General features: G+C 42.1%; 1 protein-coding gene across 1 annotated transcript in view; it reads left to right on the forward strand.

The window, feature by feature from the left end:
* Positions 1-556: 556 nt before the first annotated feature.
* The window catches only part of engase (endo-beta-N-acetylglucosaminidase), a 42,962-nt gene continuing 18,243 nt past the window's right edge, over positions 557-25,275 (forward strand). Inside the window, exons 1-7 of the mRNA XM_080208862.1 lie at positions 557-701; positions 3,245-3,321; positions 6,231-6,435; positions 10,914-11,062; positions 11,847-12,001; positions 18,111-18,259; positions 23,404-23,569. Of these exons, the coding sequence (XP_080064988.1) occupies positions 583-701; positions 3,245-3,321; positions 6,231-6,435; positions 10,914-11,062; positions 11,847-12,001; positions 18,111-18,259; positions 23,404-23,569 (1,020 nt within the window). The 5' untranslated portion in view covers positions 557-582. The remainder of the gene's footprint in view (positions 702-3,244; positions 3,322-6,230; positions 6,436-10,913; positions 11,063-11,846; positions 12,002-18,110; positions 18,260-23,403; positions 23,570-25,275) is intronic.

The following is a 25,275-nucleotide window of genomic DNA, read 5'->3' on the forward strand; positions in this document are numbered from 1 at the left end:
TTATAAGATGTAGCCCCAAAAATTTCCACTACATTTTAAAGTTTATTTTACTAATTAGTGTCACAAGTAGGCTCACATTACCACTGTAATGAAGTTACTGTGTAAATCCTCTAGTCACCACACTCTGGTGCCAGTTCGGGTACACGAGGGAGAATTTAGCATGGTCAATGTGCCTAACCAGCATGTCTTTTGGACTCTGGGAGGAAACTGGAGGAAACTCACACAGACACGTGGAGAATGTGGAAACTCCACACAGTCAGTAACTCAAGCCAGGGATTGAACCCAGGTGCAGGGCACTATGAGGCAGCAGCGCTAACCACTGTGCTGCATTGCCAAAAAATCTATCTGCAAAAACTAAACAGGCAAACTTCACTTCTTTCACTTTGCTTCTGTCTTTGCAGTCTTATGAAGAAAGGGTGCCGCAGCATTGCATCCCACGCCATTATAATCAGTAACTCATGACAGATTTCATTCCGGGCGGCTCCACAATTCAGCTGTGAGTAACGCGTTTCGAGTTTTGCCTGTTGTAGGTTGTCCTCAAAGAGCTGCCGTAAGAAGTGTCAATAGCTTGTGTGACAGAAAATGGAGCAAAATAAGAGGAAGAGGTCTCAGTCTGATACTGAACCTGTGACTGGGATTAAGAGAGTGGCGGAGGATGCGGTAGAGAGCGACACCCTTATTGCAGCTGACAACGGAAATGAGTGAGTAAAGCGACTGGGCAAATGCCCAGACATTACAGGCAGCAGATATGAGCAGCCCAGCTGTGCTTTGAGGCTATTGTCAGGTTTAAAAAGTCTTGCCTTTTGTTAGCACTAAATTAACATTTATTTCCCGTCCCACTCTCCAGCTGCACCTATGCCCTGTTGTCACCTACACTCTCCTGCCACGATCCAACTTGTTGAAGTGCTGTGGCAGCAATTTAATTCACAATGTTAACAGGAAAACGCAACCAGAAGTTGCGGGAACGGGAAGTGCAGACTTGAAACAGGATATTTAGTCATCTGCAGTTGGAGAATGTATTTTACATCATACAGTTATAGTGGTTCGATTATCGTGAAACATGCACAACCTGCGAGTCAAAGGACTTTCAGCAGTGATAGAAATTGCAGCTAGCAAGTAGTCAAGATGTACTTCACTTATCTAATAATTACAACAAATTGTTATCGTTTGAAACTCCACACACTGGAATCCAGCGATCGATCAATCACTTTTAATCACACTGTTTATTGCACTGTCGGCTTATTGTACTTTACAGGATATAAAAGCCTTGTTTTCCCCTTCTCATCTTGAGTGCTTGATTCAAGTTCCATGGGAAAGGCTGCCCTCTGGTGTCCTTTTCAAATGACCCACTGTTAATTTGAATCTAGACAGTAAATGTGTTGGCTAAGCAACTAAAGCTGACTTGACGGTCCTGCCTTGACTTAACCTTCACATCCAAGAACTCTGCAGGAGAGATCCGTACGCTTATTGAGTGGCATTGTGGTTAGCATTGCTGCCTCACAGTGCCAGAGACCCAGGCTTGATTCCCGGATTGCATCACTGTCTGTGTACAGTCTGCACGTTCTTGTGTTTCTGTGGGTTTCCTCCGGGTCCCCCGGTTTCCTCCCACAGTCCAAAAGAAGTGCTGGTCAGGTGCATTGGCCATGCTCAATTCTCCCTCGGTTTACCCGAACAGGTGGCGGAGGGAAATTTCACACTAACTTCATTGTAGTGTTAATGTAAGAACATAAGAACATAAGAAATAGGAGCAGGAGTAGGCCATCTAGCCCTTTGAACCTGCCCCACCATTCAATAAGATCATGGCTGATCTGTCGTGGCTCAGTTCCACATTCCCGCCCTCTCCCCATAACCCTTAATCCCCTCTCTTATCAAAAACCCATCAACCCGCGTCTTAAAAATATTTAGCGAGGTAGCCTCCACCACTTCAACGGGCCTACTTGTGACAGTAATAAATAAAAAACCTTTCCCTCCTGAGCAATCATAGTTCCCTCTAAAAACAACCCAAGATCAGTTAATGCAGTGTGGAATGGAAATTGAACCTTGCTTCCAACTCTTTTGTGTAAACCAATTAAATCAAGCCAAACAAATTGACGGGCGAAGTAAAAGAGGCACCCTCAAAGGGATACTGCCCTCAGCAAAAATCAAGTCACGCATGAAACTTAAAGCATAAATCTAAAGATGATTAAAGGATCATGACTAAACATTACTGCCGCCATGCTTCAGGCAAGTGAAATGGGTTAACTAGCATGGGGCTCCAACCTGCTACCTTGCTGTTATTAGCACCAGGCTCCAACCATCTGAGCTAACCAGCCAAAGGTTAAATGCTATTGCACCTGGTATTTCCAGGAACTCTCCCAACTGAGTACTAACCAGGCCTGAGTCTGCTTAGCTCCTGAAATCAAATAAGGTCAGGCATTCCTGGGCTGTAGGTAAGCCTCGCTTTTCACTCTGCACTAATCCAATCTTTGTTTGATGTTAATGTGCATTTTATTGCAGATACGGATGTACTGCAGGTTTGCACCATTCATTAATTCATTATGCTTAATGCTTATAACATAAATTGTTGTATGATGTATTACATGATGTATGATAAAAGCAGGAAAAGGAATATGGCTTAACTTTGTAAGCTATTGGGCGGCACAGTAGCAATGCAGCCTCACAGTACCAGGGACCCAGATTCAGTTCTGGCCTTGGATCACCATCTGTGTGGAGTTTGCGCTTTCTCCGTGTTTTTGCATGAGTTCCCTCTGGGTGCTCTAGTTTCCTCCCACACTCCAAAGATATACGGGTTAGGTGGATTGGCCATCCTAAATTGACCCTAGTGTCAGGGGATTAGTGGGGTAAATAAGTGAGGTTACGGGATTAGGGCCCAGGTGGGGATTGTGGTTGGAGCAGACTTGACGGGCTGAATGGCCTCCTTCGGCATTGTAGGGATTCTATGATTCTATCATTGATATAACTTTAGTAAGAGGTGATTAGTGAGCTCTTGGGTTTAAGAAACTTTTGGCTCAAACTTTGCTCTTTTTAATTTGAACTTCCTCAGAGGTTGTTCTAGAATAACTTTCTTACCTCCACATGTGCTTCCATTAATGCAACGTGGGTTATTAATGCTGATTTTGAGCCATGAAAACATCTGGAAGTTTGCTTTTAATTTAAACGCCACATTCCGATTCTCTACTATTTTCGGTATATTGTTTCGGATTATAGGATTAAATCTCGTAACGTATGAATGTTTATCTTACAGCCTCGTCATCGTTCAAGGATGCCCGGTGAAGCAACAAGTTAATCACGTAATTGAGTATGCTGCGCCTCAACTCCCTGGTGAGTGGGTTTAACTTCAGCAAACTTAATAACAGACTTGGTGATACTGCAAAGCAGATAACCCCAGCAATTGTGCATGCATCATATGTTAGCATTGAAATATTTTCAAGAATTATTGTTGCATGTTTATATCATTCAGTGTACTGAAGGAAATACGATGCATCTTATTTTCTAGCACTGGTTAGAATGAAGGGACTTTTGCTTCCCTCCAATCTATGGTGACACAGTGGTTAGTACTGATGCCTCACAGTGCCAGGGACCCAGGTTCAATTCCTGGCTTGGGTCACTGTCTGTGTGGAGTTTGCACGTTCTCCCTATACCTGTAAGGGTTTGCTCTGGTTTTCTCCCACAGTCCAAAGATATGTAGATTAGGTTGATTGACCGTAGTAATTTGACCCTTAGTGTCAGGGTAAATATGTGGGGTTATGGGGATAGGGCTGGGGTGGGATTGTTGTCAGTACAGGCTTGATGGGCCAAATGGCCTCCTCCTGCACTGTAGGGATTCTATGATTCTCTGTCTATGATTCTATAGTGTTAATTCTTTTACAACGCAATATATAAAGAGATTACCTGATGTACTTTCAAGTAGTTCATTTAATGTACAAGTTGTAGAGAGCGTGTCGTTTGAATTGAAATGCTCCCAGAACATCCTGGCTTTTCACTTGTAGTCTGTATTAACAAGACACTAAGAACATTACATCTTTCCATGTACCTTGCTTTTAAATGCTTCGTGTATTTTATCTATTTTATTCAGTCGTGTGACTGGAGTGAAAGTAGAGGTGTTTAAATGATTGCTGGAAAAAAAAAATAAAAGCTTGAGCAGAAACAACTTATTTTGTTTTTTTTCCATTTTCTCAGTATCGGTCCTTTTTTCTCACTTTTGCTTTCTCTAGGTCCAAATGAAGGTGTCAAACTAAAGGGCATGCCTAAGTAAACTACTTGCAGAAAATTCTAATATTAAATAACTAAGCTTATGGAAAAGTTATTTGGAGTTATGTATTTTCTAAAAAAAATTTCTAACATAATGAGCGACACAGGAAAAAGGCAGATGAAAATAGAGTGAAGAATTCAGCTGATGAATTTACTTTGGTGATTGTGGTTGGTCGGTAGTGGATGGTACCCTGATGGAGCGATGCCTACTTTAGCTAATTACTCATTTTCGCCTCAAAGAAATGTGACACTTCTAAGGTAGGAACCTTCTGAGGGCACATTTCCAGTTGATTACACGGTAGTTCAAAGCATAGCTGCATGGATGATAAATAATTGAATGTTCTCTGGGAGGCGAAGGGTAATAGCTTTTACAGAACCACAGTAGGATTTCCCTGGTCCTCATCTTCCATCCCACCGGCTTCCACGTTCAAAAGGCCATCCTTGGCTATTTCCATCACCACCAGCGCAATGGCAACATCAAAAGTCTCTTTTTGCTTTTCCCTTGCATTCCCTTCATGACAGTCAGATCCACCCATGAGTCATCACCAATGCCTGCTCCTTTTCCTGAGGCACCTTCCTGTGCAAGCACAGGAGATGCAACACATATCCTTTAACCTCCTTCCTATCATCAAGGAAGGAGGTTAAATATAGAATCCTAGAATCCCTATGATGTAGAAGGAGGCCATTTGGCCCGTTGAGCCTGCGCTGGCTCTCTGTCAGAGTGTCTTGCCTAGGCCCTCTCTCCACCCTATCCCCGCTAATCCTTCTAAACTATACATGTTGGAGCAATTTACCCTGGCCAACTCACCTCTCCTGTACATCTTTGGAGTGTGGCAGGAAACTGGAGCACCCGGAGGAACCCACCCAGAAATGGGGAGAACGTGCAAACTTCACAGTCACCCGAGGCTGGAATCGAACCTGGGTCCCTGGTGCTGTGGGACCACAGTGCTAACCACTGTGCTGCCCACTTAGAATTAGGTCATTTGGCCCATTGAGTCTGCTCCACCATTCGATCATGGATGATATGTTTCTCAACCCCTTTCTCCTGCCTTTTCCCATAATCTTTGATCCGCTTACCAGTCAAGAACCTATCTATCTCTGTCTTAAACACACTCAATGACCTGATCTTCACAGCTTTTTGTGGCAACAAATTCCACAAATTCACCATCCTCTGGTTGAAGAAATTCCTCCTCATCTCGGTTCAAAAGGGTCGTCCCTTTACTCTGAGGCTGTGCCCTCTGATCCTAGTCTCTCCTACTCATGGAAACATCTTCTCCATGTCCACTTTATCCAGGCCTTTCATTATTCTGTAAGTTTCAATGAGACCCCCCTCCCCCCTCATTCTTCTAAATTCCACAGTGTACAGACCCAGAGTCCTCGAACGTTCCTCATACGTCAAACCTTTCATTCCCGGGATTATTCTGGTGAATCTCCTCTGGACCGTCTCCAAGGCCTGTGCATCCTTCCCGGTGTGGCTGACCATGTTAAATATTTATTGCTTATAAATTTCACCTGAATGTAAACATTGTATCAGCTCTTGTGGTCCAAGTAATTGAGAGTGGCATTCTCTGATCAGAAGGTCTGAAACTGGATTATTTCAAAGGAATTTAAGTGAGTCAGTGACGGGAATTAATTTTCCTGTATCGTGGCTTCTCACGTTTAAATTATTATGGTTTCTCAATTTTTAATCTATAATTAAAGGTCATGGAAGGTTGGAGTGTGCGTATATTTATTTTAAAGTTGAAACTGCTTAACTCCTCATGAAATGACACTACATTTGATTGAGAGGACAGGCTTGTCTAGGTTAGGTCAGGTCTGAACCCTGGTTCGTGGATGACATGCCAGCCAGCTGCCTCATCCGGGCCCTGATGATTTGTTGTAAATTTTTAGAAGTCGTCATTGTGTTTGCAAAGGTTCAACGTCAAGTGCAAGTGGGAGATAAGTCAGTTTATTGTCTTTTGGTCCTTTGTTAACTGCAGGCCGGTGCTACGACCCTGACACCAGTGCACCAGTCAGCTTTTACATCTCGTCACTGGCAGAGCTGAAATCATGGCAGCCTTCTATTCAAGATGAGCGCTTCAACAAAGCTGCTATCCCCTTAGCTCCACGACAGCCACCTCTGCAGTGTAATCGGCCAAGGACACTGGTCTGTCATGACATGGCTGGCGGCTACTTGAGTGACAGGTAGGTTTTTCTGGGGATAACATGAGGACTGATCAATATCCTGACAGTGTGTGATTGTGAGCCTCAGTGGAAAGGGAAAAAAGGCACAAGTGCTTGACGTTTCCATCATTGATATCGTGAAACCCGGCAAGGACCTACTGCCCTTTGACACAGTTTGGTGAAGTTGGGAAGATTGATTGTTGTGAAGGTGTTGATCTAGTCATTAATGTTTCAATATTAATTTCTATCGAGTTACTTAAAGCAAAATGCATTTCCATTTGTGTAATTGCCGAATGCAAAATGTTTGTTATCTATGTTTATATTTGTGTTTTGATTGGTGTATTAAACTACGACATTATAGTATAGTGAAGTGTAAAGAAATCTTTTTGACCTTTTATGTGCCATGAATGAATGATCTTATTGAGGCGGAATGGCACTGCTGGAAGAGCCAATCGGGTCATCTATCCTGCAGCTGTCAGATGCCATTACATTGAGATGTAATGGAGTCTATAGTCACAATTCTGCCAACCCATTGGATAAAGGAATTGGTCAGCAGGTTCCAAAGCTCTGTGTAAATATTTCAGAACTTTTGTAGCTGGGTGCATATTAAAAAAAAAATTGGCCAAGGCTCTGACAGCAGGTCCACGACTAGACAAGCACCTCCCCCTCCCCCCCGCCGAGCCACGGGAAGTATCCTTTCCTCTCTCATCTACCCTGTCTAGTCCTTGGAAGAAACTTTAAGTTTCAATGAGAATACCTCTCGTTCTTCTAAACTCTAGAGACTACATCTACTCTCAAAGGACAGTCCTGCCATACCTGGAATCAGTCTGAACCTCTGCTGTACTGCTGTACTCCCTCAATGACAAGTATATTCTTCCTTCGGTAATAAGCCATAAGATGTAGGAGTAGAATTAGGCCATTCAGCCCATCGAGTCTGTTCCACTATTCATTCATGGCTAATGGGACCACAGTTGTACATGTCACTTCAGGTCACTAATGTTCTGTACAATTGAAGCAAGATATCTTTACTTCTGTGCTCAAATTCTCTTGCAGTAAATCTGACAGACAATTTGCCTTCCTTGTTGCTTGCTGCACCTGGATGTTAGCTTTCAGTGACTAATGAACAAGGGTATCCAAGTCCCCTTTCAACATCAACACATCTCAATCTCTCTCCGTTTAAGTAATGCTTTACACCTTCAATTCCTCTTGCCAAAGTGGATAATCTCACACTTATCCATGTCATATTTCCATTTGCCATCTTCTTGCCCACTGACTAAACTTGTCCAAATCCCATTGAAGTTTCTTTGCATCCTCTTCACAACTCACATTCCCACGTAGTTTTGTGTCATTTGCAAACTTGAAAATATTACATTTAATCTTCACGTCCAAATCATTGACAGATTGTGACCAGCCGGAGCCCAAGTGCTGATCCTTGCTGTAGCCCACTAGTCACAACCCATTTATTCTGTTTTCTGTCCACTAATCAATCCTCAATTGATGACTGTATGGACCCCCTATCCCGTGTGCTCTAATATCATCAAGTGATCTGTTTATTGACAGCTTCTGAAAATCCAAATCCACCACATCTATTGGTTTTCCCCCTTATCTATTCTGTAGTAATATTGAAGTCCCACCTCAATATTTAAGCCTTGTAGTATCAGAGCTTTATGCACAAAATATTTTAGAAATCCAGAGATGATTGTATGTAGCTGTTTAATGCAAGTTGTGAATCCATTTTTTTTTTAATGTTGCACTCAGTGCACACCTTAGATTTAGAAACTATTATCGTAGAATCCCTGGAATGCAGATGAAGCCATTTGGCCTATCCAGATTGCACTGAGTCCCTTAGCGTATTTTACCTAGTCCCTCTCCCCTGCCCAAATCTTTCCCTGTAATCCCATTTATCCTGCCAATTCACCTAACCTACACATTTTGAAACACTAAGGGATAATTTAGCATGTCCAATTCACCTAACCAGCACAGCTTTCAAGTGTGGAAGGAAACCAGAGCACCCGGAGGAAACCCATGCAGACACACGGAGAACATGCAGACTCTACACAGGCAATGACCTGAATCATAGAACATAGAACATTACAGCGCAGTACAGGCCCTTCGGTCCTCTGTCGCACCGACCAGTGGAACCAATCTAATGACCCTCTAACCTAAACTATTCCAATGTTATCCATATGCCTATCCACTGACCATTTGAATGCCCTTAAAGTTGGCGAGTCCACAACTGCTGCAGGCAGGGCACTCCTCGCCCTTACTACCCTCTGAGTAAAGAACCTACTTCTGACATCCATCCTATAACTACCACCCCTTAATTTAAAGCTATGTACCCTCGTGTTAGCTGTCACCATCCAAGGAAAAAGGCTCTCACTGTCCACCTTATCCGATCCTCTGGTCATCTTGTATGTCTCAATTAGGTCACATCGTAACCTTCTCTCTAATGAAAATAACCTCAAGTCCCTCAGCCTTTCCTCATAAGACCTTCCCACCGTACCAGGCAACATCCTGGTAAACCTCCTTTGCATCCTTTCCAATGCCTCCACATCTTTCTTATAATGCGGCGACCAGAACTGTACGCAATACTCCAGGTGCGGCTGCACCAGAGTTTTGTACAACTGCAACATGACCTCACGGCTCCGAAATTCAATCCCTCTACCAATAAAAGATAACACACCGTACGCCTTCTTAACAACCTTATCAACCTGGGTGCCAACTTTCAGGGAGCTATGCACATATAATACCCCAAGATCTCTCTGCTCGTCAACACTACTAAGAGTCCTCCCATTAGCCCTATATTCTGTACTCCTGTTACTCTTACCAAAGTGGATCACCTCACACTTTTCCGTATTAAACTCCATTTGCCATCTCTCGGCCCAGCTCTGCAGCTTATCTATGTCCCTCTGCAAACTGTAACATCCATCCTCACTGTCTACAACTCCTTTGACTTTGGTGTCGTCAGCAAATTTACTAATCCATCCTTCTACACCCTCATCTAGGTCATTTATAAAAATGACAAACAGCAGTGGCCCCAAAACAGATCCTTGAGGTACACCACTTGTAACTGAACTCCAGGTTGAATATTTCCCATCAACCACCACCCTCTGTCTTCTATCAGCTAGCCAATTCCTGATCCAAACTGCTAAATCACCCTCAATCCCATGCATCTGTATTTTCTGCAGTAGCCTACCATGGGGAACCTTATCAAATGCTTTGCTAAAATCCATATACACCACGTCAACTGCCTTACCCTTATCCACCTCCTTGGTCACCTTTTCAAAAAACTCGATAAGGTTTGTGAGGCACGACCTACTCTTCACAAAACCGTGTTGACTATTCCTAATCAATTTATTTCCCTCTAGATGATTATAAATCCTATCCCTTATAATTCTTTCCAAAACTTTGCCTACAACAGAAGTAAGGCTCACCGGTCTATAATTCCCAGGATGGTCTCTACTCCCCTTCTTGAACAAGGGGTCAACATTTGCTATCCTCCAGTCTTCTGGCACTATACCTGAAGCCAATGACGACATGAAGATTAAAGCCAAAGGCTCTGCAATCTCCTCCCTAGCCTCCCAGAGAATCCTAGGGTAAATCCCATCCGGCCCAGGGGACTTATCTATTTTCATACTCTCAAGAATTGCTAACACCTCCTCCTTATGTACCTCAATCCCGTCTGGTCTACTACCTGGTATCACAGTATTCTCCTCGACTACACTGACTTTTTCCTGCATGAATACTGATGAGAAATTCTCATTCAGTGCCTCTCCTATCTCTTCAGGCTCCACGCACAACTTCCCACTGCTGTCTCTGACTGGCCCTAATCTTGCCCTAACCAATCTTTTATTCTTGACATACATGTAGAAAGCTTTAGGGTTCCCCTTGATCCTATCCGCCAAAGTCTTCTCATGTCCCCTTCTAGCACTTCTTAACTCTCTCTTTAGCTCCTTCCTGGCTAATTTATAACTCTCCAGTGCCCTAACTGAGCCTTCACGTCTCATTTTTACATAAGCCTCCTTCTTCCTCTTCACCAGAGATTCAACTTCCTCAGTACACCACGGTTCCCTCGCTCGACCACTTCCTCCCTGCTTGCTTGGTAAAGCAGTAAATCTTGGTAAAGCAAAAAAACGGAATCTTGCTTGGTAAAGCAGTAAATAAACATCACAGCTTCATGCATTCAGTTTGGTTATAAATGAAGAGAGATGGTATAGGATACTTCTTTAAAGTATGTGCATATGTTTGAACTTCTGTCACTTTTATTAACTTTTGGAGATTCCAAGATTGTGAAAGGCACTGTAAATGTTTTATAGGAAAGCTGATTCTAATCCTGATTTAACAGAGTATAGTTAGTTATCACTGGAATGTTATTTGGGATACATTATTGTCCCATACTGACTGAACAGTACAACGGCATGGTTTGAGGAGGTTCAACATCCAGTCCAGTTGATCTTTACGGAGAGATTGGGCGCTAACCTATTGCTTTGTTTCTTCAGGTTCATACAAGGTGTGTACGAAGAGAATCCTTTTGTCTTTTACCACTGGCTGTACATCGACATCTTTGTGTACTTTAGCCACCACATGGTGACCATCCCACCAGTCTGCTGGACAAATGCTGCTCACAAGCACGGTGTGGCTGTTCTAGGTAAATATCTTTTTAGGAAGGGAATAAATTGATGTTTCACTTGGGCAAAATGCCTGGTTAGTTTTCTATATTTCTGACTTGCAGGCATGTTGATGGAAGCAATAAGTTCCAGCTGTGACGATAGTTGTTTTCCCCTCTGGGAATTTAATCTGTTTTAATTGGCGTGTTCCAAGGATGAGAATCATTTCAGGGGCTATCACTGGGTTAGACACTTCCTGTTTTCTCCAATGTTTTGTAAATATTGTTGAATAGTTCCAAGTATCTAAATCGAGCGCCCCCTGTGTGTGTGTGTATTCAATTTGTTTTCTGACTGTGGAAAAAAATGTATAATAGAAACTGTTCTGTTTCTCGTATAAGAATAAGAATGTTCTCTGCTTGGGCTAATACTCAGATTAATGGAATAGTAGAGGTGTTCACCAGAGGCATGGTGGCGCAGTGGTTAGCACTACTGCCCCACAGTGCCAGGGATCCGGGTTCGATTCCCGGCTTGGGTCATGTCTGTGTGGAGTTTGCATGTTCTCCCCATGCCTGTGTGGGTTTCCTTCCATAATCCTAAAGATGTTCTGATTAGGTGCATTGGCCATGCTTAAATTCTCCCTCAGTGTACCCAAACAGATGTTAGAGTGTGGTGACTAGGAGATTTTCATAGTAACTTCATTGTAGTGTTAACGTGTGCCTACTTGTGACAATAATAAATAAGCTTAAACTTAGTGGATATTTCTATGAAATGGGCAAAATTACTTTAATTGGTGGAAAATTCTGATCTTTGTATTTGGCTGCTCAGGAACTTTCATCGCCGAATGGGAAGCTGGGGCAGCAATCTGTGAGGCTTTCTTGGAGAATGAGGAGACGTTCCGTGCGATTGCTGATCAGCTGGTGCTCATTGCGCACTCCTTTCAGTTTGATGGCTGGTTGGTGAACATTGAAAATGAACTGAGTGTGAGTAAAGTGACCTGTATTGCGTCGGCACTTTTCTAACCTTATAAAAAATGTTTTCTCTTGTGGGGGAATCTGGAATGAGGGCTCACTCTGACATTACCCTCTGGACAAGGAGAGATCTGCTGCAGAGGCTTCTGGTTTGAAAATCTGTGCTGGTGAAGTGCTGAACTGCGTCTGAATTGCTACGGATTAGTCAGGCACTGGTTCTTACCTGCTGCTTTTAACATTGTGAGTTGTCAACCATTACTGGCATGTACGTTTATATTTATAATGTAGAAACATGTCCCAAGGTCATAGAGGTGTAATCAGGTAGAAGTGGATGCCAAATCAATGAGTGACATTTTAGGAAGATGGGGAAACAAAAGCTTGGTTGAAGATAGGAACATACAAATCAGGAGCAAGACTAGACTCTTAGAATGTAACCAGTGACAACTTCATATTGGATGTAATGTGACCAATGGTATCAAGCTCTCTGGGTCAGCTGATCCAGTAAACCATGGAACCAATTACAGAACGATGTGATGGTCAGCTGACCACCTAATTCACTATAAGTAAGAACCTGATAGGAATTGTGGGAAGCTTGGAATGGCTCAGGGTGAGGCCCAGGTTTGGAGTAATGAAGTTTCTTTATTAAACCCTTTCTTTGATTTATAAGTTGGAATAAGTTTTGTTATATTTTTATTGTCTGATTTGAAGAGTTCCTTCCAAAGCAAACATAGGCCTCTTGAGCCTGTTCCACCATTCCATAAGATTATGGCTGATCTGATTGTAACCTCAAGCCTGTAAACTCCTGGTAACCTTTCCCCCCCTTGCTTATCAAGAATCTAGGACTGTGTTTAAAAACATTCAAAGACTCTGTTTCCCTCACCTTTTGAGGAAGAGAGTTTCAAAGACTCTCTGACCTCTGAGAGAAAATAATTCTCCTCATCTCTGCCTTTGTGAAATTTTTAAACAGCGATGTATAGATTCTCCATGAGAGGAAACATTTGTTCCAAATCCTCCCTGATGAAGCACCTTAGGATCTTGTGTTTCAATCAAGTTGCCTCTTACTCTTCTGAACACCAGTAAATGTCAGTTTTAAAATGGTTATAAAGGCTTAATGAAGGAAATTCTTTGAGATCTACATAACATCCCCTTGTGGTAGAGTGAAGCCAGGCTGGAAGTGGGAAAATACCAGAACCGGTGGCCCAGAGCATTCTGGTTGCATGGTTCTTGAGTGGAAGAGGCTACAGTGACATTGAGGACTACAAACACACAATTCTAATGCAGGGCAACAGGAACTTGGTGTGGGATCAGGTGGCACGGTGGCATAGTGGTTAGCACTGCTGCCTCGTAGCACCAAGGACTTGGGTTCAATTCCCAGCTTGGGTAACTGTGCTGAGTTTGCACTTTCTCCCCATATCTGCGTGGGTTTCCTCCGGGTGCTCCGGTTTCCTCCCACAGTCCAAAAATGTGCGGGTTAGGTTGGTTGGCTATACTAAATTGGCCCTAGTGTCAGGGGAATAGCAGGGTAAAAGTGTGGGATTACGGGAATAGGGCCTGGGTGGGATGAGGTCGGTACAGACTCAATGGGCCAAATGGCCTGCTTCTGTACTGTAAGGATTCAATCTCTATGTTCTACATCCAGATATCGGTGGGGGAGTTCTGGATGAACGGAAACTTGCTGAATGTGGATAAATTTTACCTTGCCGATGGGGCTGAGGGAAGGAAGGGGGAAGCGCTGTGGAAGACTCACTCATTCTTGGCTGCTTTTGTGCACCCCACCGGAGACAGCTGCTGTGCAGATTGAGAGCAGGCTGCCTGCCTAACTTCACAGCCGAGGAATTGTGTGCGCAAGTTAAAATGTGGGGTTTTAAAAAGAAACTGAACTCATTAATCTTCCTGTTAACATTATTTGATTATAATTATCGCATTATTGTCAACAAATGATGCTTGCAATTCATCTCAAGCTGCTGTTCATATGGAGCGTAAGATCTACAGAACGGGTGTTGTTGTTGACGCTCTGATAAGATAATTTAGTTTCTGTCTTGTTCCTGTCTACGTTGGTGCACTGATGGTATTTTTCAAGGGTATTTTGATATTCTTCAAGGATAGTTTGATATATTTGCTAGATTTTTAAAACTTCTCTAGGTTGCTAACTCAAAGCCTTCTGTTATACAGCAGAGTTTCAGTAGTTTTGTTGAGGGGCGGTTTATAATGTCATGAGTTTGGGGGGAAAGTGATACTTTTGTATACAACTTGGAGCCTAATCCTTCCAAATATTGTGAAATCGATGGGAGGTACACTTGAAGAGATGGGATTAGTAGTCACAGCTACTCTTATAGCTGCTGAATTTGCTTTGTTTCCCAGTCTGTACATTGACTGAATATTCAAATACGCGGCTCAAAGTATTCAGTCATGTGACAGAAAGGATTAGTAAACTAAGGATGTTCACCTTTCGTGTTAATTATGACAACCACAGCAGTGGAACCAGTGAAAAAGGTAAAAATTAACAAGGAACAAAAATTGAGGCAGCAGTGTAGTGGTATACTCACTGGACTAATGATCCAGAGACCCAAGGCAAGAGTGCGGGACCTGGATTCAAATCCCACCACAGCAGATGGTAACATTTGAATTCAGTTAAAAAATCTGGAATTAGAACTCTAATGTTGACCATGAAACCATTGTCATTGTTGTAAAAACCCACATGATTCACTAGTGTTTTTTAGGGAAGGAAATCTGCCATCCTTATCTGGTCTGGCCTATGTGTGACTCCAAATCCACAGTAATTTGGTTGACTCTCAAATGCCCTCTGAAATGGAGGGCAGTTAGGGATAGGCAATAAATGCTGGCTCAGCCAGCGATCTCAAATGCATTTAAAAAATGAATGTGCTGTTTTGTGCAATGCAGCATATCATCTGTTGTAGGTGTAATCTGTGGATCTGCAATGGCATCCTCACTTGTGAGTCAAGAGGTTGAAGTCCATTCCTAGGCCTTGAAATGTAATCCAGGTTAACACTTTCAGTGCTGTACTACTGGGGAGAGATGTCTTTTAGATAGAGTAGGTTTCACACTTCATCAGGTGGCCCTGTAACTGTAGGGGAGCTCTCCCAGTCGCCTGTATGATACTTGCCTCACGAGCACTATTATTAAAACAGATTATCCAGTCACTTGTTTCACTGGTGTTTATGGGATGTTGGTGAGGGCAAATTGGCTGCTATGTTTCCAACATTACAACAGATATTTCACATTAAAGTACTTCATTGGGCACTGGATATCCTGGGCTTGTGAAAGGTGCTATATAAACATATACCCTTTACTGTCTTGTTTCAACACTGCAATAATAGTTTTCTGTTATGAATAATTATAAACACAGAATCACTACAGTGCAGAGGAGGCCATTCGGCCCATCAAGCCTGCACTGACAACAATCCCACCCTATCCCCGTAACCTCAGGTGTTTACCCTATTAATCCCATTGATACGTAGGGGCAATTTAGCATGGCCAATCCACCTAACCAGCACACCTTTGGACTTTTGAAGGAAACCAGAGCCTCCAGAGGAAACCCACACAGATATGGGGAGAATTTGCAAACTCCACACAGACAGTGATCCGAAGCAAGAATTGAAGCCGGGTCCCTGGTGCTATGAGACAGTAGTGCTTACCACTGTGCCACTGTGCCTCCCTAATTGTAATAGTTTTGCTTTGCTTAAGCTGTGATTTGAGTTTGCTGATTAAAAAGGGAAGGTTTTAGTGGTCTCTAGGTTGAATGGCAGCACGGTAGCACAGTGGTTAGCACTGCTGCCTCACAGCGCCAGAGACCCAGGTTTGATTCCCGGTTGGGGCTACTGTCTGTGTGGAGTTTGCACTTTCTCCCCGTATTCACGTGGGTTTCCTCTGGGTGCTCCTGTTTTCTCCCACATCCTGAAAGACGTGCTGGTTAGGCGCATTGACCCGAACAGGTGCTGAACTGTGGCAACGAGGGGATTTTCACAGTAACTTCATTGCAATGTTAATACAAGCTTTGTGATAAATAAAAAATAATGGTCCAATTTTGAAAGAATTGGTGTAGTTCAAAGACCCTTTATCTAACACAACACCAGTGTGTAAGAAATGGAATTACTAGAAATGATCTGAGTTCCAATATACTGACTGTGGATAGGGTGGGGGAAGTGGAGTCTGTCATAGTTCAGCCATTATCTAACTAAATGGCGGGGACAGGCTCAATAGGCTGTATTGTCTCCTCCTGTTCCCTAACAAATAGGGGACATCCTGAATCAGATCTGATGATGGACCCACATCAATTTTTATTTTAGTACTTATCAGTATTTTATTTTCACATCTTTTGAATAACCATCATTTCAGTTGTTGTTGATGCTAAAACATTGAACGTATTCAAGAGACAGCTAGATATAGCAGTTGGGGCGAATAGGATCAGAGGTTATGGAGGGAAAACAGGATTAGGCTACTGCGTTGGATGATCAGCCATGATTGTGATGAATGATGGAGTCGGCTCGAAGGGCCAAATGGCCTCCTCCTTCTCCTCTATGTTTCTAGTTTGTTGCAATGGTGCTGCCGAATAATCGGCTGTGAAACTATGTAAGGCAGTTAGTTGCTCAGAGTCTTATAACTTTACTTTCTCCAAACTAATTATCTCCAGGCAATCTTGAACTCGAGTTGTGTTTCCTAACATTAGTGATTTCTGTCAGCATGAGATGCGTGCCTTGGAGTTCATGATTGTCATCCTGTCACTGACTGAGCAATGATTGGTGTTATTGTAATGTGCTCCAATAACATGAAACCACTGATTAAAGAGACATCAAATGGAGTCTCCAATCACATTGGCTGTCATAAGAGCCATGATTAGAATCTCCACACAGAGGGTTACAGGAGACACAATTACAATTTAACAATCAGAGGTTATCTTTTAACAACCACACCACAGTCAGCTCAACATTGATTATTCGCTGGTATCTCATTTATTCGAAAAGTCATGGTGCTCCTGCCTAATTGGAAACGCTCTGGAATGGTGAGAAGTCAGGAACCTATTGTCTGAGTCCATAGCAACTATCATTTAGAGGGAAAGCAAACCTTGGAGAAGGGTGGTCAATAAAAATAATGCCTCAAGCTACCTGACCCTAGGAAATGCCATTACCGGCTGTGCGTGCTGCATTTACTTCACACCCTGCTTGCAGCAAGTGTTCCCGAGTGCGTCGGAATGCGGATTAGTTTCATCCAAATTGTGATCCCAATAAAATGCGTAAAGTCTCTCCCGGACATTATGGAGAGGACCAATGGTACAAGAAGCTTAATATCCAACAAAACGGGTCATCAAATCTTGTTACAATTTTCTTCTGGGTAAAGAAGGGAGAAGTACTTTGAAGAGAAAATGTCCTCCTTGGACTTGCCTTCCCTTTTTAATCTGAACATTCAAAAGATTGTTTTGTCCACTGCACACAGGAAAAGGATTGAGATCATGCGATCACTGGAAAGAGAATAGTGACGCACTTGTAGAATGATGAGATAGTGCTACCGGTGTGACTGCTGCTATTTTGGGACAACTGGCCCTAGGAAAACTAGCAAGTGTATTTAAGAAAAAAAAATTCTTCCTGACCAACCAGTAGGTTTATTTTAAGAGTTGCAGGCTGTGCTGTGGAAACCAACAACTAATGCTTAACATAAAAGAATTTATGCCCACAAAGTGAGCTACCCCGACTCAGTTTCTTGCCTGTTTTGAACTATAGGAGCTTGCCGTACACTACAAGGGCAAAATCTCTTAATGACAATTTTAAATTGATGGCTTCTGGTCACTTCTTCCCAGCCTTTGCAAAAATCTTTTTCTCTTATCACCATTTCAAAACCCTTTGTCATTTTAAAATCTCCCATTGAGGCTTTGCAGTTCAGAAGCGTGGGAAGAAGTATTTTAAAGCCAATCTTGATGCAGACAAACACCAACAACAGTATCATTCTGCGGGAAGGGCTATAGCGAGTCTTGGAAAGTCTCGTTGGCCAAACCCACATTTTAGAATTTGAAAATTGTGATCTCTGTTGAAGTCAAGTAAGCAACATTGATGGATAGCATTCCATTTTTCATGTGAATGATGTTCGTTTTTATTTTATTTTGTTGCAGCCCAACGCAGTTAAGAATGTGTCCGGATTTCTTAGTTACTTCCGTTCCAGGATGCGGCAAGCTGTTCCGCATGGTCTGGTTATCTGGTACGACAGCGTGCTGGAAACTGGACATCTGAAATGGCAGAATGAACTTAATAAGCACAACAAGTAAGTGACTACTGGACGGATTTAAACTTGGTATTAAACTCCAGACTAAGAACGTTCAAGTCAGGGAATAACCATATTGGGAAAAGAGCCAATCTTAATTTAAAATGCAAACTAACAAAAGTTTATTGGACAGTAAAGATTTATAATTAACATTTCACTAGTTGAGACATAGCACAATGCATAGGTTTAACATGTGTTGATCTGCCTTTTCAATGGCTCCTAAGATTTCTGGATTTTTTTCTTCCAGGTTCCTTGAACATGTTCTCTTGACTCATGACGTCCTTTGAGATTTTTGCTCAGTCAATTTAATATACCCTTTCGCAGCCTTAAGACTTCAGCTCTGATGGATCTTATATCATCCCACAAGTTCCCAGTTTACCCTAACTTCCACTCCACTTTAACTGCTGCAACTAAGCTTCTGTTACACTTCCTAGCTGCCTGCTGGGTGTTCCCTTTTCTTCTCATACTCTTAACACAACTACTTTAGCCCTGGCAATACTATCTATCCTGGATCCATTGATTTCTAATACTGGCTTTTCATAACAATTCTCAGCCCTGTGACAGTTACTTTAGCCACTAACTAAGCTTAATATTGGGTTCTTATGGCAACCCCTCAACCTGTGACAAATACCTGTCAACTGGCAATGTCCTATGCAAATACTAACTTCCTAGCAAGTTGTTCCTCTTCTGACACTTAGTGGTGTACAAGGCAGGCTTTCATCTGTTCCCATAGTGTGGTTTACCCTGAAACAGGTTTTAGTCTGTCACCAGAAGCTTATACGTTGGAACACCTCTCTTCTGCATCAAGCATGGCTGACCAGGAATCTCCCACTCTTATCTGCCAGTAGCATTTTATTGCAAGATGATACTTGACCTGTTTGACCTTCCTTGGCCATCAAATCCTTAGGTGGGACTCGAACCTGGAGCTTGTGGCTCAGAGGCAGGAACGCTATCCATTGCATCACAAGACTTCCTCATCACTAGCAAGTACCCTGCTCTTAAATCTCTTCTCCCTCCCTCCCTCCATCCCGACAAATGGGCCCAGCAAGTGTTCTATGACAAATTCTAAACCTGGTAAGTGCAAAGACCTCAGTTTTGCACCTTTATTTTTAGGCCCTTTTTGCAATTGGCTTTACAACATTTAGCTCCTGTATGTTCACCTGTGCCAACATAACTAATGACTTCTAACCTAATATTTGCAACACTTGATTAATAGGAAGAGCACTCCCCACATCCTCACAATAATCTAACCTCAATCTAGAATGTTCTCGGTCCAAGACCGTTCTTTTAGCCAATCAGTCTTGACGCCTTGGCTTCCCTACTAACAACTAAACCATAACTTGTATCTTTTAACCAGGCAGTTGGGAACATCTAATCTTCAGGTCACCTTTCTGGCCAATCAGTATTATAGATTTGATTTTTCTTTACAGACAAGCTAGACTGGCTGGAACCCAATTGTGTAAATGTGTACCAGCTATAATTCCAGTTCACTCCTCATGCTTTTTCTTACAAGTCATATCACAATGTTTTGTACTTGAAGAGATGCCAACTTTAAGACTTCCTAATAACCTACCCCAAAATTCATGGTTCATCCTTATAAAACTTTGGGGGCAGAATTTTCCTGCCCTGTTGCCCTTAGGTGAGATTTTCCGATTTTGGAGTGTCGTGGCTAGAAAATCCCACTCTTCATCTGTTGTTATTAGGACAAGTCAGATTCCAGATGAGAACGTGGCTTAATAAATCCTAATTTTGAAACTTTGGAGGAAAGTTACTGTAAAAATTCATAGGAGTCTGCAGATAAACTTTAAATACAAAGAGTAAAACACTTTAATCAAGAAAAATGAACTATATTATAAAGACAAATAAAGATTGGAAACAGCTGATTCACATTTCCTTAATTCTGTCGAACCAGCTATATCTTTGCAGATACATTCAAATTTAGAAAGATGAAAAATAGTACCAATGTTCTAATACCAATTAGTACTAATGTTCAAGGTACGCACATGTAGACCAACAGGCGAACTGTGGTCAGATACACCACACTCTAAAGTAAGTGACAGATTTGACAAAAGCAGATACTATGGATTTTTCAATAACCTACTTGTCACACTGAGCTAACTAGCCTCACTGGAACTCTGTTTTTCTTCCCGGGGTTTTCATTCTCCACATTTGCAGATCTTGTCTTGGAACTGTCTCAAATATTACTCTAATTTGGGTGGATTCAACAAGAATCTGCCTCCAGGGTTTCAATCTCACTTTCTGAGAGCTTTCTTCTAGATATCTGAGCACACTTAGACTTTACTTTCCAAGCATATCTTTAGATCTTTGGCCATGCCAATTAGAACACTCCTGTTCCAAAAGGCCTGCAGCAAGAGGTCACCAACCTTTGACTGCCTCCCTCCTCTGATCTTCGGCTTCTCTCAAGTCTGTTCCACTTCAGATCTGCTCCATGTACTTTTTCCTTTACCTTGGAGTGTTTTTTCTCTGCTCCAGTCATTTATTTGGTTCAGTGAAATCAATCTCTGATCCCTGCCAATGAGTTTCCCCATGATCTCTTTTAGTTCCACTTCTAGGTTTGGCACTTTTTCTGTTTTGGGGTCTTCTCCCTATCCCACTCCCCATCACCTGCTCCCTGCAACATCTTTCACTGGGATGGTGTTCTGATTCAGGTCACCTCAAATTTTTCTGAGAAAATTCTGCTCAATGTCTTATCCATTGCCGATTTTCTTGTGTGCTTGCTTTATAATGAACTCTGGCCCATTTTCTTACCTTGCCTATAGCCTATTTACATCTTAGTAATACTTGGGTTAATTGCCTTTGATAACAATGTCCCTGTTTGAATGATTAACATTTGACTCTATGGTAAGTACATATGCTGCTTGGATTGTGGTTGTTATGCTGTGGCCATTGTACTGCAGTTTAAGGAACCCAGTTTGTTTCAACAGGAAACATGCTTATCATTCACTCACAGCTACTTCACTGAAGGGAATAGTAACCACAAACAAGTAACACTGTGGTCAGTCTCTTGCCCAATGATCACAGTTGTTCTGTGTTTCTTTTTTTAGTTTCAAGCTATTTTGAATTACTTGTAGGTCAACTGCATTTTATCCACCAAACATTAAAGTAGGCAATATAGAGCAATATGGAACATCAGCTTTTCTGTTCCATACAATGTAAATCCAAGGGAATGTGTAGTTCTTTTGGATGAAATTTGTGCAAACGTAGCTCTAGAAATATTTTGTAAACTTCTATTAAGAATACAATTGGGCACTTTCTCTGGGTAAAGTTACTTACTCAGATATCTTCTTTTGTTAGCATCTTAATTAGATCTACCTTTTTGGGTCGTCCACATTTCAGAACATAAAAATTAGGTGCAGGGGTAGGCCATCTGGCCCCTCGAGCCTGCTCCGCCATTCAATAAGATTATGGCTGATCTTTTCATGGACTCAGCTCCATTTACCCACCTACTCACCATAACTGTTAATTCTTTTCTGTTCAAAAATGTATCTATACTTGTCTTACAGACATTCAATGAGATAGTCTCAACTGCTTCATTGGGCAGGGAATTTTATAGCTTCACAACCCTTTGTGTGAAAAAGTTCCTTCTCAGTCCTAAATCTGCTCCCCCTTATTTTGAAGCCATTCCCCCTAGTTGTGGTTTTACCTGCCAGTGGAAACAACCTCCCAGCTTCTACCTTACTTATTCCCTTCCTAATCTTGCATGTTTCTATAAGATCTCCTCTCATTCTTCTGAATTCTAATGAGTATAGACCCAGTTACTCAGTCTTCCCTCATAAGCCCCCTCAACTCTAAAATCAACCTAGTGGAAAAGCTATTTATTTAAAAAAAAAAGTTTAAAATGCTTCCAGTGAAGTCCAATGGTTTATTAAAAAAATTGTTCAGTTTCGTAATCTTCTGTGAGTGTTGATTTCCATGAGACAGAATTTAGAGCCTTTTGAGGCCAAGTGTGATGATTGGAAATAGAAGACTGTCACAGTAATCCTTCAGTAATAGCTGCACTCCTGGGAGTCTCTGAGTGCTCGTCTAGAATTGTAGTCACCACTTGTTGTGCGATGCCTAACACATTCTGTAAACTGCCTGTGCATAATCTATGTGAGTATTACCCATTCAGAAACATGAGGTTGTTTCATAGAATCTTTTCCAGTGCAGAAGGAGGTCACTTGGCCCACTGAGTTTGCACCGACTCTCTGTCAGAGCATCTTACCCAGACTCTATCCCCGCAACCCTATGTATTTACACTAACTCCCCAAACCTGCACATCTTGGGATACTGAGGGGCAATTTAGCATGGCCAAGTCATCTAACCTGCACAACTTTGGAGTGTGGGAGGAAACCGGAGCACCCAGAGGAAAGCCATGCAGACTTGGGGAGAACATGCAAACTCACACAGACAGTGACCCAAGGCCGGAGTTGAACTTGCATCCCTGGCGCTGTGAGGCAGCAGTGCTAGCCACTGTGTCGGTGTAATTTTTTTTAGAAGGAAGCCATTCAGCCCATTGAATCTGCAGTGGCTCTCTGACAGAGCAACTTACCCAAGCCCTATCCCCATAACCCCACCGATTTACCTCACTAATTGCCCTAATCTGTATATCCTGGGACACTAAGGGACAATTTAGCATGGACAATCAACTTAATCTGCACGTTACGTGGGAGGAAATCCACGTAGGCAGAATGTGCAAATTCTATAGAGTAACCCTTGGCTGGAATTGAACCCGGTTCACTGGTGCTGTGAGGCAGTAGTGCCAACCACTGTGCCACCGTGATGAATGATTCTTCATGTTGAACACAACATTAAAGTACGCTGGAAGAATGATTCACAAGATTCATGTGAAGTTGAGAATTGTGCTGTCACACTAGTCTGATAAAACAGACCATTGCATATCGTTCAGTTAACTTCTGGAATGAGATCGAATGAAGTATTTCCAAATGGGATTGCACTTCAACAAGTGACTGTGAATTGTGCACATTTTATTAACAAGCACACGCCTGTGACTGCATATTTGGCCTGTGCTTTTTGTTGCTGGTATTTATCTTGTTGTGACTCAGTTCTGCTTTGAACCAGTGATTGCATGTTGAGTATCAAAAGTTTTTTGTTGCTTTAGACGCCTTGTTTCTTTCTCACAGAGTATTCTTTGATTCCTGTGATGGTATTTTTCTAAACTATAATTGGAAGGAGGAACATCTTCAACGAATGGCGGCATTGATGGAGGAACGCCAAGCTGATATCTATGTTGGAGTTGATGTATTCGGACGAGGGGATGTTGTAGGAGGAGGGTTTACAACCAATCTGGTAAAGCCTATTTTGAATTGTACTCCAACAGTTAATATTGACACAAATTGCTTAAGGCTTCACCCCCAAAGATCCATTTTATTTGTGTGTGGTTCGATGCGTTTTGACAATGGACTTGCTATGCGAATCAGAGAAAACTGCAACAATGGCCTTGTATTTTTCGATGTTTAAACTAATATTTTGTTATTGGTTCCACACGATCTACAGGAGGGGAATGTTGATGTATGTTTTAGCGAACTGATTGTCGCACAAGCCATCAGTTCAGTAGCTGAGTTTAATTGTGGGTGAACTAAATAGCAACTCGTGAAGAATTCACAGCTTTGAACCTCTGGACTGTTATGGCTGCAGCAACATTGTTAGACTATCTAACTTGGGACATTTTTGGAAGAAAAAGAATTCACTTTGGGGAATTTTTAAATTCTTGGCTTTTGTTACTGAATTGCTGAACAAACTAAAAGAGGACGAACTAGACAAGGATCAGCCTTCATTTCTGGCATGGTGCTGTTGCCTTGTTATTTGCAAAGGATTGCAAGCTTCATGTTGGCACTTTTGCTGCCCTCTGCTGTTGATTCATTATGTTCGCGGCCTCTGCAATATGCATTTGATCAAACTTGGTTACACAACAGGGTTCTTTTGAAGCTGCTGCAATGACCAGCACAAACCACTTTTGAACATTGTTTAAATTCTTCAAGTTGGAAGATTGAGGCAAGAATTTGGAAATGGCCAGAAATGTGTTTTTGCAGCTGTTACGTGATAGCTAAAATATGTTAAATATATAGGGCACTGTGATGCCAAGAAATAGACCAATGTTGGACAGACATTTGTGCAGGGAACGGGCTCTGCGAGTTGAAGCTGTCTGTGTTTTGTATTTGGTAAACAATAAGAGCACAATGCATTTTATAAATCCAATTCAAAAAAAAAGAGGAATGAATTGGAGATTGTGTGTGCACGGTCAGTTCTTCATCAGGTATGGATGCCAAAGATGTTGCTTGACAGTCACCCATCAGATTTCCTGCCAATTTCCGTGCTGCCTTTTATAAAAATTCTGCAGGGCTTGCCTCCGGGAGGGAGATTTGTTTTTAAGAAGAAGCCATTTTATTTGTTTGTGCACCATGGTGTTAATTGAGCAAAGAAGCACATCAGTGACAATGAAATGTTTTCAGTATAAATGCAAGAAATTGCAACCAACTTGTGTGTACAAAGAGCATATTTTGATTATGTCTTTGATTATTGCACATTGCAATATTTTCCTGCTGTTAATTTCCCCTATACAGTGTCTTTGATTTTAGTAGTGAAGCAGCTCAGAGAAGGTTTCCTGGACTAATTCCAGGAATGAGTGGGTTGCCTTGTGAGGAAAGGGTGGAGAGGTTCGGTTTGCATCCAGTAGAATTTAGAGTAAAAGGCGACTTGATCGAAACCTTTAAGATGCTGAGGGATATTGACAGTGTGGTTATGGAGGGGATATTTTCTCTTTTCAGAGAATCTATAGCGGGGGTCACTGTTTAAAAATAAGGGGTCACTCATTTAAGACAGATGAGGAGAAATATTTTCTCACAGGGTTGTGCCCCTCTGGAATTCTTTTCCTCAAAAGGCAGTGGAAGCGCAGCCTTTGAATATTTTTAAGGCAGAGCTTGATAGATTCTTTATTAAGGGGGTTAAAGGTCATCACTAGGCAAGAATGTGGGGTTGGAGTTGCAAACAAATCG

Source organism: Carcharhinus amblyrhynchos, chromosome 21 (assembly GCF_965287045.1).
Source record: "Carcharhinus amblyrhynchos chromosome 21, sCarAmb.v2.hapA, whole genome shotgun sequence".
NCBI lineage: Eukaryota > Metazoa > Chordata > Chondrichthyes > Carcharhiniformes > Carcharhinidae > Carcharhinus > Carcharhinus amblyrhynchos.